General features: G+C 40.0%; 1 protein-coding gene across 1 annotated transcript in view; it reads right to left on the bottom strand.

The window, feature by feature from the left end:
- Positions 1 to 6800: 6800 nt before the first annotated feature.
- Positions 6801 to 14334, bottom strand: part of LOC121369776 — a 75705-nt gene continuing 68171 nt past the window's right edge. The window contains exons 3-5 of the mRNA XM_041494835.1: positions 13316 to 13876; positions 11030 to 11736; positions 6801 to 8332 (exon numbers count right to left, since the gene is read on the bottom strand). Coding sequence (XP_041350769.1) covers positions 8312 to 8332; positions 11030 to 11736; positions 13316 to 13876 — 1289 coding nt within the window. The 3' untranslated portion in view covers positions 6801 to 8311. The remainder of the gene's footprint in view (positions 8333 to 11029; positions 11737 to 13315; positions 13877 to 14334) is intronic.

The raw sequence follows: 14334 nt of genomic DNA, 5'->3' as shown, positions 1-14334 counted from the left end.
CTTTTTTTTTTTTTTTTTGTGGGTAATTTGAAAGATTCATAATCATAATTACATTCTGTTAAAGTGTGTCACAAAAGTTCACATAAACATTTTATAAACTGAATGGGAAACTTGATTGTGTTATTGACAGTTTATTTATCCGAGAGGTTTTAGAATACACCTTTTAAGATGTCTCAATAACAGTTTCTGGTGGCTGATCAAATTAGCCATAGTTTTGTATAATCTATTGGTCGTACATAGTAATGTACAGTTTTGTTTTATATGTATTCTGGCGTACTGTGGATGTTTGTGGTATGTTGGTGATAAATCTACCTTGTTCTCATGTTGTATCCTTATTACGTAGTACATAATCTACTCATCTGCCCTGACTGGTATATCAGAGGCCATGTTATGTGCTGTTCTGTATGTACAAAGTGCATATAAAAGATCCCATACTGCTAATGAAGAAATGTATCAGGTTTCCTCTGATTATGAGTCGGATGACCAAATCTTTGACATCCAGTAGCCAATGATTAATAAATCAATGAGCTCTAGTGGTGCTATTACATAAAATACTTTTATTTTTATTGTTTACTAATCTGTATAAAAGGGTTATTTAATGGAGATTGGGTGTGGGAATGCATGCATGTTTAACGCAAGCACAAAAAATACATCGGCTATTGGGTGTCAAACTAAGGTAAATGCAAAAATGAAGTGATGATCAACATCAATATAAAAATTCAAGAGTTGAATTAAAACACGATGTACAGAAGAAAAAAAGTTTTATTTAACGACGCACTCGATACATTTTATTTACGGTTATATGGCGTCAGACATATGGTTATGGACCACAGATATTGAGAGAGGAAACCTGCTGTCGTCAGTTCATGGGCTACTCTTTTCGATTGGCAGCAAGGGATCTTTTATATGCACCATCCCACAGACAGGAAGTACACACTACTGCCTTTGCTATATCAGTTGTGGAGCACTGGCTGTAACGAGAAATAGCCCAATGGGTCCACCGACGGGGATCGATCCTAGACCAATCGCGCATAAAGCGAACGCTCTACCACTGGGCTACGTCCCGCCCCCGGTTTAAAGAACGTTATGCTGAACTTCACAATCGGTTATGGAGATATTTTTTTTTTTATGATGAACATGATTATATACACCTGGAAATTAATTAAGCACCACACAATTTTTATTGTCACCAAATTATTATTATGGGTGGTAGCCAGGCAATATTAATACTGTAAAAATCATGTCCCTTCCCACGCTCCATACTGTCGTTTCGTTGTCCTTGCCAGTCAAGAATCCGCACAAATAGCACGTGCAGAAAACTACCCTCACGCGTGGGTAAACCAAGGTTTTGTTCAATTAATTTTTATGCTTGTTTTCGGAAAATAATTTTCCTTTTATGCTTAATAAGCGTCTAATGGTTCGCCGAAAACTGTCCATTGCCACTAGGTGGCAGATTATTGGAATGAATAATGTGGGATTGTCATGCAGGGAAATTGGGCGTCATTTGGATTGGAATCATACTGTAATTAGTCGACTTGTACGAAAACACCAACAAGTCCAGAACAGGAACCGTCCACGACAACCTCGTAAAACATTTCCACGAGAAGACTTGTTCGACTTTTCCCTTTTTCCAGCAGCAAGATCTTGAGAGATAACTGGATTCCCAACAGGGCCATGTCAACGAGGACTGTAAGGAATCTGTTGAAGACCGCTGGTTACCGAGCCAGGAGGCCTATCAGACGTCCCGACACAAAGCAGCACGTTTAGCATGGTGTCAGGTACGCCATAGATGGAATCTTGCATTCTGGGGAAAGATTCATTGGTCCGATTAAAGCCGCTTTCTTCAGTACGTGACTGATGGAAGAACTCGTGTCTGGAGGCAACCAAATGCCGCCTATTCCGCCAACAACGTCCAGGAAACCATTCCATTTGGCGGTGGTTCTGTGATGGTGTGGGGATACGTTTCGCATAATTGCCAGTTGGATGCGGTCACTGTTGAAGGCAATAATAATGGTCCAAGATATCAGAGGGACATCCTGTAAACCGTTGTCGTCCCACACTTTGACAACTATGCTTTATGGACGACAATACTAGACAATACCATTGAACGCGTGCATTAATGGATTTCCTGCAGCAAAATGCAATCACTACCATTCCTTGGCCGGCACGAAGCCCCAACCTCAAACCGATTGAGAACTTGTGGGACATTCTGGGTCGAAGAGTACGTCAGAGAGATCCTCACTCCAAAATTTAGCAGAATTGTCAGCAGCATTGCAACAGGAATGACGGGCGATCCCACGTCAGATCCAACGTCTGGTCCAAGGCATGAGAAGACGTATTGAAGCGGCCATCCGTGTCGGTGGGGGTTACACCAGATACTGAAGTTTTGATGATTTTCTAACACTCTAGACCTTGTTGCATGACAGCCACAAAACACCTCTGCAAATCATTTCAAACTAGTGCCAGTCCCATAGTTAATTTACCTACATTTTCACACACATTGACACATTTTATTTCCCTTGTAACATTGCACATTAAATTAGGATAAAATTATATCTTAACTTTCGTGTGATCATGTGACATGCTACATCTCCACACAAAAAATAGCAATTTACATGGAATGGGTCAATTAAATAGTCACAGTACGTTGCGAAATATAAGTTACTTCCCAAAATCAGGCTGGTGCTTAATTAATTTCCAGGTGTATAGTTGCACCTGACTGGGTCAAAATTGGAAGTCCCCCACCTTTAAGTTGAACATAGAATAAGTCCCCATCTATAAGTTGAACATGGAATACTGCTGTGCACGCAAATGTTGAAATTGGTGACTTCGAGGGGGATTAAATTTTTGGGGGCATGCACACAGTAGCAGATATAAGGGGAGAAAGACGCCTATACCACCCCCTCAACTACGTAAGGACATGTTTTATTTAACGACGCACTCAACAGATTGTATGTACGATTATATGGTTAAGGACCACAGATATTGAGGGAGGAAACCCGCTGTCGCCGCTTCATGGGCTACTCTTTTCGATTAGCATCAAGGGATCTTTTATATGCACCATCTCTTAGTCAGGATAGCACATACCACGGCCTTTGATGTACCATTCATAGTGCACTGACTAGAGCGAGAAATAGCCCAATGGGCCCACTGACGGGGATCGATCCCAAACCGACCGCGCATCAAGCGAGCTCTGTACCACTTCGCTACGTCCCGCCCACCTCAACTACGGATCTGTGAACTAGTATTACTGTATCGGGTGCTATTAGCACATGGGCGTACATAGGATTTTGAAAAGGGGGGTTCCAAAATAGATTGCAGAGATATTGGGCATATATTTCTATGTTGAGTTTTGAAAAGGGGGGTTCCAAAATAGATTGCAGAGATATTGGGCATATATTTCTATGTTGAATAAATATAATAATGTCAGATATATTAAATTATAAAAAAAGCGATTTCGGGGGAGGGGGGTGGGGGGTTCGGTCGTACATATGTACGCCCATGTAGCGGTTGTTTTGTTTTTGTATCAGTGTTATGGGGGGGGGGGGGGGGGTGACACATGCACATGTCAGTAGATAATCGGACGTTTTTAGGACTACGAACTTGTGTCACTGTACCAGGTACTATTGAGTTTAAAATGTGTATGGTGTCACTGAAATTAGCATAAAAAATTTTGTATGGAAGAAGTGCGAGCCTTCAAATTGCCCTTTCAAACATTTTATGACCCCCCTTCTTTACAAAATCCAGGATCCGCCTGTTTATTCGTATAAAAGACGCGTATTTTATTAGTGTATATATCCTATAAAAAAAAATATACGTGTAAATTTACATGTCCATGAACAGAGATTTTTAAAAAATTGCTCGTTTGTTTTTACGGGTTTCATTCCGATTTCACTATATGATTTATAGTGTGTAATTAGTAAAAAAAAATATCTCACAGGCTCAACATGCGAAAGTATTAAATGTATATGAACTAAAAAAAACTAGAATTGCAATCAACTTGAAAATGAATAATGCACTGCAAGGCCCAGTTGCAAATCTTCATTTCTTTGTTTCTTCTGCCATTGATTCCAAAACGTAATACGAATCTACACACGGATGTTTGATTCCGCGAAGACACAACTACTATCGTGGCAACAATCAATGGTGGATTATATACGTATTGCTTGAAAATTGAGACAGATGCGACTAATCAGGAACTGCAAAGGTGGATTTAAAATCCTCCAATTTTAATCCAGACCGATAGTTAACCGATGTTATAATTTGATTTGTTTAAATCAAGTGGGAATTTGTTACAAAACAAGGTGGACCGAGGTATAAATGTCTTTACGGCATTTGTTTAATCGACTGGCCTCGGTGGTGTTGTGGTTAAGTCATCGAACATAAGGCTGGTAGGTACAGGGTTCGCAGCCTGGTACTGGCTCCAACACAGAGCGAGTTTTAAAGACGGCGGGTAGGTCTAAGACCACTACACCCTCTTTTCTCTCACTAACAACTAACAGCCCAGATAGCTGGTGTGTGTTTGTGTGTGTGTGTGTGTGTGTGTGCCCAGGACAGCGTGCTTGAGCCTTAATTGGATATAAATACGAAAATAAGGTGAAATGAAAAGTTTATGTCTAGTCGGAAAGGAGCGGTTGAGGGTTTGCTTGAGGTGCTTGCGTCGCAGAATCAACCAGTGTACCACAACTGGTCAAAGCCGTGTTATGTGTTTCCTGTCTATGGGAAAGTGCATATAAAAGATTCCATGCTGCAGTAAGAAAATTGTGGCGGGTTTCCTCTGATGAGTACATGTCTGACATTGAAATAGCCAATGATTAATTAATATATGTGCATCATTGATGTTGTTAAACAAAACAAACTTTAACTGTATAATCGGGCCTGCCCCGACCATCGCCCGAACTTATTTCAAAGACCAAAATGTGTATATTTCTGTCTAAGGATAAGTACACTGCTGGGATTTTCGGTAGTCTACATAGCAACATCGGGTTTAATTATTTGACAATGTGTCAAAATAATCATAATGTTAGACAACAAATAGCCAGTTTAAAATGTACTGTGGTGTTAAATAAACAGACGTTTCCGATGTAGCGTTGGGGAAGCTATAGGTTAAACTGATGTCAAGGTATCTCTCATACGCAGGGGCGTGATTTAGCTCAGTCGGTTGAGTGCTCGCCTGAGGTTGGGTTTTTCCTCGTTCCAACTAGTGCACCACAACTGGTCAACGGCCGTGGTATATGCTTTCCTGTCTGTGGGAAAGTGTATATAAAAGATCCCTTGCTATTAATGGAAAAAAAAAATATCGGTTTTCCTCTCTAAGACTATATATCAAAATTACCAAATGTTTGACATTCAGTAGCCGATGATTAATTAATCAATGTGCTCTAGTGGTGTCGTTAAACACAACAAACTGCAGTACGCAAGGCAATTTTAAAAGTGTCCAGGCGTTCTGACCGGCTGTCCTCTTGATTTGTACTGCAGACTGCCTTCTTTGTATTTACCAGATGCCACACTTCGCAAGGATCGTTTTGGGTTTTTTTTGCACTCAAGTCCAGTCGAGTACCGTAGGCTACACACACGCCGTGCTCAATATTGCGTACAAAGATGAATTTCATAAATTCAAGGGCAGTGGAAGCTGCAATCTTCGTCACTTAACTACAGGCTGGTAGGTACTGGGTTCGGATCCCAGTCGAGGCATGGGGTTTTTAATCCAGATGCCGACTCCAAACCCTGAGTGAGTGCTCCGCAAGGCTCAATGGGTAGGTGTAAACCACTTGCACCGACCAGTGATCCATAACTGGTTCAACAAAGGCCATGGTTTGTGCTATCCTGCCTGTGGGAAGTGCAAATAAAAGATCCCTTGCTGCCTGTCGTAAAAGAGTAGCCTATGTGGCGACAGCGGGTTTCCTCTCAAAATCTGTGTGGTCCTTAACCATATGTCTGACGCCATATAACCGTAAATAAAATGTGTTGAGTCCGTCGTTAAATAAAACATTTCTTTCTTTCGTCACTTAACATACAAGTGGAGATTAGTAGGGTTTAGAACCTGTTCCGCGACCATTCTCTGCTTAAGGTGTTTTGACGATTGATTTGACTTCTATGGACCTTTTATGAAAAATTTAGCCCCCATGTCCATCCCAAAAATCCCGGCATTTTTCGCCAGTAGGCCAAATCCAAGATGGCCGTTGGCGCCATTTTGAAAAATTAACTTTTGAACCAAAGCATGTATGAAGACACTTTTTCGGGTAAGTTGACCACTAGAATTCCGATTCTGACATCAGTTTGACGTTATGACATCATTTTGATCCAGAAATCCAAAATGGCCGCCATCCGGTATAGCAAAAACGTAACTTTTGAACGGGAGCACCTAGGATCATGAATGAACATTATATGGGTTGGTTATCTACACGGCGATCTACACCCCATCAAAACGTTCCCGTACTAAGAAGGGGCTACACCTCTAGTCCTTCCCATCCTCCATTAACATTGTTTTTGTAAATACTTTCAGTTTTAACTTGCCGTAAGAAGGAAAGTCCGTGTTTTGGAAATAATACCCCACTCCCACTATTTTTGTGTGTGTAATTTGGAAAACAATCGGCTCAGAAAAAAATAACTTGTAGTAAATACCATAGTAAGAGAACCACGTACCCTGATGGGACGGACACTAGTTGGAAAATAATAGAAAAGATTGGTGTTGTGTCCGTGATAGGTATTAAAATATCATTTGCATATCATAAAATTTATCGTGTAATTTAATTATAAAACCTGTAAGAAAGAAATCACAACTCCAAAATGATAATATCAACACTTGATTTCTTTATTAAACACCATAAGTAACAGACAAATATTTTATCACAACCTTTGGTAATTACTTCCCTTTCTTCAATGAAATGTTACTGTCAATAACAGTTATTTGCCACGAATACTAAGCGTGCGATGATGACGATAATTCATTTATTGTCAGTTATAATTGTGATTGTAGAAATCCATTAGCCATACACTGAACACTGAAGCGGTATCTAAAATCATTTCTTCGTAGTCACATAATTTTAACAATGGTGTATGATTTAAAACCACCACTGTCTTGTAGTCTACTTAATGGAAACTAGGTTCTACTGTTTTACTGGTTACATTGGTTTAGTCTTATTTTTTAATCTGTCGCTTTGAACTAATATGTATTTGAATAACAGCAATTATCATGTGGAATGGTTTTAACAGGTTATTTTGCTTTCAAACAACATACACAGTTTAATCACAAATAAAATAACAAGAACGGAACAAATATAACTCAAGTCCATACGATGGTGTATGAATCCACCCCATCAGCACCCCCGCTCCCTTTACTTCCAACTGTGGTATCTATTTTGGTCCTATTTGATATGATTATTTCTACTGTCAAAACAGCGTTTGTAAAACATGAAGGTGATACCAAAATATTTAATATAATTTACGTTTAAATCCAGCATATAATACTGGTGTTTATGTTAAATATATGCACATAACTATCTTCATATCATGTGATTAGTTTCCCGTGATTTTAATTTGTTAACACCAATGCTAACAAAAAATACACGAATACAGATAGCATTTGTGTTCTTTCGAGTCCTATCAACAGCAGTCCAATAGCATTACAAAAAGTTTGCTTTAGAAGTGTTGAACGATGATGGACGAGCACAAACGTCTTACAGGTTACATCTTATATGTCGTATGTGGTTGCTAACTTAAACATCTTTCCTTCTCTGTCAATAAAAACGGAAGTGTTCAATAAAATACTGAAAATATGACTACACATGTACGACCATTACAAAACTTAAAACCGACTGTACGATATAAAGTAGTTGCCGAAAAATAGTTATTTAAATAAATACGTCCAAAAACGCTATTTCTAAATTGATATGTCCAAACAATCAATTTGATTAATTTATCCAATACGTTACTCAATGTTAAAGTACATTATTACTGAATGTAACAAAGTAAAATAACAATTACGATATTTCAATAGTGACACTAGAAATAAGTAGTATTCATTCAAGTACATACGCTCTTACGCATCATGTATTATTCAAAAAACACAAAAACGCGACAATATTACAGCATGGTAGTACACAACACAGCGTCAAACAGCAAAAATCAAAAGATCACATAATTGTGTAAAAATCCCACAGTTGAAAGTTTTATCTTGGTGGCCTTTGTTTTTGTTTTTTTTGTCTTGATGTCCTTTCATCTTGGAGAACCCTAGTTGTTGACGTCACACGAAGCACAATCACAACATGGATGACACGGGAATAAGCTTCCATTGCTATCTTGAAGGACTTTACTTCTTCTTGTAATAACCCTGCAAATAGAAGTGCAGATAGATAAGCCAATTAGACCCGAAACCAAGGCACAAAACGGAGATCACCATTCACTCAGAATACCGTCGGTGTTCCATCTGAATGGGTAGAATGCACATAGCCTGATGAGGATTCTATTTTTAGTGTATGTATATAGCTAGTCTGCGTCCAATCTTGCTAAGTATTAGTATTGTGTGATATTTTATAAGCATTCTGAGAATACTGCTAAAGAAATATTATATGTCCCCAACCAGTTCCAACAAATGTTCATATTTTCTAATTTCAGAGGTCATACAATGGCCAAATCAAACTAAATTTGTAACTCTATATGATAAAGCTATACACAAAATGTCAGCTCAATATCTTTGAGACATTGCGAAAAAAAAGGATAGAGCTGTGTGTGTGTGTGTGTGTGTGTGTGTGTGTGTGTGTGTGTGTGTGTTATTATTATTAAACATTGGTGCGCAAAACGTTGCTGTAAGTCGCAAAATGGACCATACATTTAAATATGACTTTTTAAAATAAATGCAATATTATTGTTGTTATGTATAGACCATATAAGCTGATTTCCCCTCCAGAAGCTGGCATCTTTTGAAACCTGTACCCAGTACCACCACACCTACCCATACACCATTCAAAACCCACGTGAAATGATGTTATTGAATTTAGTGTAAAATAAACAGAACAATATCAAACTAAAGGTTTGTATATCTCTTCATCTGGCAATTGAAGATTTGATTGGCCAACGCGTGCCACTATCTTGCCACTAAGGAATGGTATCTAGTCGACGGGAATTAACAGCTTACAACTACGAGCTTTTACTACTAGGTTGCTATACTTCCGCATACGGATAAGTGCTGTCTCAACGTACTTGATTACTGAAGCTGTGTAAGACTTTTAATGAGACGGTTCGTGCGCAAGACATCCAACGTATCGGTAATTGCACCCTCTGTTCACGGCACGACCTGTCTCATCCAAGGAAATTGCTTTCAAATAATATAAATGGCCAGGGATGCAGTTCGCCGTACACAAATAATAACAAGGGTCGATCCAGAATTCATCACATCGGAGAAGGGGTGGCGACGCAGTTTTCTTCTAGATACCTGTACCCATCACCCACACAATACAATTATATTTAAAACCTGTATTCATAGAAGTGAACTTCCTCTCGTGAACGAAGAGTTGGCGTAAGCAAGCAAACATTGGGTGGGGGGTGGGGGGGGGGGGTTGCAGGCGCGGATGCAGGATTTCTGAAAGGGGGGTCCAAATGTGATGACTGACTTCTCCTTTTACACAGAACAGTTAATATAATCAGTTTCCCCTTAAAGGTTATGGTCGGTTTTTAAAAGGGGGGGGGGGGTCCGGACCCATGGACCCCCCTGGATCCGCTACTGTGGTGGTGGGGGGCTGACTGAGATCGAGAGCACAAAGCAATGGTCCTAAGGGGTTTGGGTGTATAGTCCCCCGTAAAATTTCGAAAACTAGATATCCTGAAAATCAATTTCCTGCATTCTACAAGTAAAAGTCATCATCTGCCTTAAGATTTACTACCGATAATATTTTGATTCAGAATTATTGAGGGGACTAGAACTTTCCACCCCAGCCACAATGTATATAATATAATTATGGTCTACTTCCCCTACCAACATACTGCAACATACCATAAATCCAGCCGTGATTTACCTTGAAATATGTAAAGTCACATAAACGAAAGCATACGACGTAGCGGGAATCGGAGGCGCGCAAGAGGTTGTGTATGCACATGACTTGAACATGGCTTCAAGTCATGAGGGGGATTTTACTCAGTCGAACGTTCTTGGGATATCAAAAACTATGGCATGTGTTGTCCTGAGTGATGTAAAACATACCCTGCTGCTAATGGCAAAATGTAATGGAAAGAAAAGTTTTATTAATGAGGCACTCAGCACACGTTATTTACGGTAATATGCATGGTGTCAAGACCACGCAGATAATGAGAGAAACCTGTTGCCGCCACACCGTGTGTAGACCATGTGTTGGAATTATCAAATGGTTGACATCCAACGTAGCCTAGTGATAAAGCGTTCACTTGATGTGCGGTCGGTTTGGGTTCGATACCCGTTGGTGGGCCTATTGGGCTATCTCTCGTTCCAGCCAGTGCATCATGACTGGTATATCAAAGGCCGTGGTATGTTCTATCATGTCTGTGGGAATATAAAATATCCCTTGCTACTAATAGGACAATGTAGCAGATTTTCTCTCTTAAGACTATGCGTCAAAATTACCATATATTTGACATTCAGTTAAATAGCCGATGATTAATAAATCAATGTGATCTAGTTGTGTCGTTAAACAAAACAAACGAACTGTTTACGGTTATATTGTCCAATGTGTATCAGACATATAGTTAATGACCACACAGATAAAGGGAGAGAAAACTCGCTACGCCATTTGGAGACCATGTGTCAGAATTATCAAATGGTTGACATCCAACATAACCGATGACTTATTAAAGGGACAGATCCTAGTTTTTAAACACTAAGGCATGTGTTTCACTATTAGAGCCATATATGCTCTACATAATTTTTTTTTAATAATAATAAATAATAATAAAATAAATAAATAAATAAATAAATAATAATAAACTTAGCAGAAAAACACACAAAAAAACAACAAACTACCCCATCCCCCTAAAACAACACTTTTGAACGTTTACTCACGTCATAGTAATAGTTGGAAGGCTGGTCTCCGGCCAAAGCCTGTGCCAGCAGCAGGAGTCTCTGGTAACTCTCCTCCCGTCCTTCGTCCGCTCGTTTCTTCTGCTGCGTCACGAACGGACCCCAATGAGTCTCGGGCTCGTCGTAGGATGGGTAGAAGAAGCGCTTTTTGAATCCAGGCATATCACCGAGCATCTCTCGCTTGACGGGCGTGTACATCTCGTCCTCGCTCTCACCTCCGGGCGAGTACAGCTCGCTCTCACCTCCGGGCGAGTACAGCTCGCTCTCACCTCCGGGCGAGTACAGCTCGCTCTCCCCGTCGTACTGTTTGATGGCAGGGTACGCTTCGTACTCGTCACGATCGTAGCCGACGAAAGGCGGAGCGACAGCCTCCGGGACCTGGTATTCGGTGTACAGATCCAGCAGGTCGGCCAGGTCCTGTAGGTTCTGTGCCGTGGAGTGGAACATCTCGTACAGTTCCTCGTCCGAGGGCAGTCTTTCCTGGACCGGGTACTGCTCCAGGTACAGCGCCTTGTCGTCCAGAAGGTCTCGCTTGATACGTCTGGCTCTCTTCAGGGTCCTGTGGGAAGAATCCTGTTTGGCGGATCTTCGTGAACTTCGCTTACGTCTGAGCGAATACAGGCTAGGGTAGTAATTGGAGTACGACCCATCGCGCTGGGAAGAGGAAGGCAAATTTCGGTTTGCATTATCTGAAATAATAAAAATAAATATCTATCAATCAATCAGTCAATCAATCACTTTATTTGTTATAGTTGTAATCAGCCTTTGGCTGTAACAGAATATATACATTTCTCAAGAAATGGTCGCAATATGAAATAGCATAAAGAAAGAAATACTAAACAATGGGAAGGGACGGATCCAAGAAATATTTTGCACAGAGGAACTAACGGAATAAGGACATATGAACCAACTCGTCAAAAGGGTATCCCATTGACAAAAATATATATAAGAAGAGAAAAGGTGACATCTGAATATCTTTAGTGGGGACGAAATTCCTGGCCCACCTCGGATCCGCCTCAGTTAAGACAAATTCCGGTTTGTAGTGTGAAGTAATAAAAATAAAGACACCCTTAAATTATGAATGGAATTGTCTGTCGATTATAGGTAAAAGTAAAAGCGTATTATTTACACTTTACATGAAACAAAGCTACCCACACTAGTATAACTACCATAACCATACATGACCATAATACTATTAATATACATTGCATAAATTACATATATATCATTTGGCCTAAGGGGTCGGTCAGCACAAAGGACATAATACATATATACATGTACATAATTTCTGTGACGTGTACTGTATATGGAGTAAAGTAGGCCTACAGTGACATAACAGGACGTGCATGTGGTGGTAGTAGTACAATGTGAGAAATGCGACGGTTATGCCGAAGGATTGAGCTACGGACTGATATAACCTCAGCGGTAGCTGTGACTTGCGGTCCACCTAAGATCACTTCAGCAATAGCAACCCCATCACTAGTTTACTTGTTATTGACAATGTGTATCTATAATGTGCATGTACACATACAAGCCAGCGCTACAGAGTGGTGTGAACCGCAGCAGTTACACCTACATTCTATACTGCCTGCATTTGGGAAGGTGTCTTGACCAAAAAAACCCCCAAAAAACAACTATCGATGACATAAAAACATAAAAGTATTACTAGTGAAAAAAAACACCAAAAAAAGAAGCACACTTTGAGCAGTGAGTGTGCACTGCATTGTATTGTTGCCCGTGACTTCATGCATACGGTGATGAAAGTCTACCGATCTGCAAGCTTCCTGTTAGCAAATACGTTAATGGGTGGACCCCTGCATCCTCAATTATATAAGATATACAATGTATATGTGACTAAATCTTGCAGGCAAAATACAATACTTTTAATTATGTGAAAGGCCACGAAAAAGGCTGTAATTATGTGTAAGCCAACTGCTCCTAAGTAAAACGAATTTAAGAATTAATCTCGAGTTCACCTCCCTGCCACAAGCGTACGAGACAGCGGCTTGTGCAAATCTTCAAATTCGGACAAAAACGATATTCGGGCGAAATGAGCTTGCCTGAAGCATTTTCAATGTATTTGCATCATTTTTATTCATGTAAAAATGCGTAGTGATTCATTTGCATCCATATATGCAGTAATACTAATATGCATAAATGTTGTTATACAGATTCAGGCAAAATCAGCCTGCCCCCCCCCCCCCCCCCCACACACACACACCTATTTCCCTTGCTCAGACGTCTAATAAAAACACAGCTGTATCTTACCATAAGAAAGAAGATATTCGTAAAAGTCTTCTAATTCATCTTTGTAGGGTGTAGCTAAAACCTCCGTATCATCACCTGTAGCTGCTGCTGCATTCTCGTGATCATCTGCTGAACTCGTATCTTCCTTCGAACTGGAATCGGCCTCGGTGCCCACTATCGCTATGCCAGCACCATCTTCTGGAGAGTTGGCGTTTGTTTCTGTTTCACTCGCAGCATCTTCCACTGCAACGTCGGATGTTTTCAGATCGTCCGCGTTTTCGTTGTTCACCTCCTCCAGATCTTTAGCCGAGTCCAGGCTCTGTTCTGGCTGAGTCTGGTCTTTACTTGTGATCACCTCGACGTTCTGTCCTCCCACTTCTGGCAGGATAACTTCAGACACGTCGTTCTCCGGTTTTGCCGATTCGTTTTCTTCAGGTGTTACAACATGGATGTTCCCTGTCTGATCCACCAGGCTGGGGTTGGAGCTAGCATCGAATGACGGGTCACTTTTCTTTGTCGCAAATGGTCCTCGCGGCTTGTTTTGATGGTTTCCGAATAATATTACTTCTTTGGACCTCTTCTCTGAAAAAGGAACCCAAATCAAATATACGTATACATGCCGAAAGGTTGTTTTCTATAGTCAGACCAATAAACACAACAGGAGAAGCAAGATTCGTAGTTCTTTAGCAAATATCAGACTTTAACTAAGGCGTAGTTTTTCCATGAAGTTCCTTAGACTCTTATGTTCTCTGGAAATATGATTTATAAAAATAAATATGACTGCTGTAGTTTTGATTTAGTTCCAAATATTTACTTTAATTTGTTATATTTTATTTGGTAGAGATATGCTTGTTTATAATCAATATACATGTATATATATATGATTATTGTAGTTTTGATTTAGTTCCAAATATTTGCTAAAATGTATTATATTTTAGTTGGTCAGTATAAAAGTCCAATTGGAACGCTTCTACCTTGACCTTTTAGTATATACTGTCAAATAACTGTCAATTCGGCAGTTAAGTAGCTGTATTTATGAA

The sequence above is a fragment of the Gigantopelta aegis genome, chromosome 4 (assembly GCF_016097555.1).
Source record: "Gigantopelta aegis isolate Gae_Host chromosome 4, Gae_host_genome, whole genome shotgun sequence".
NCBI lineage: Eukaryota > Metazoa > Mollusca > Gastropoda > Neomphalida > Peltospiridae > Gigantopelta > Gigantopelta aegis.
The sequence above is the reverse complement of the archived record's forward strand: the minus strand, read 5'-3'. Positions and strand labels throughout refer to the sequence as shown.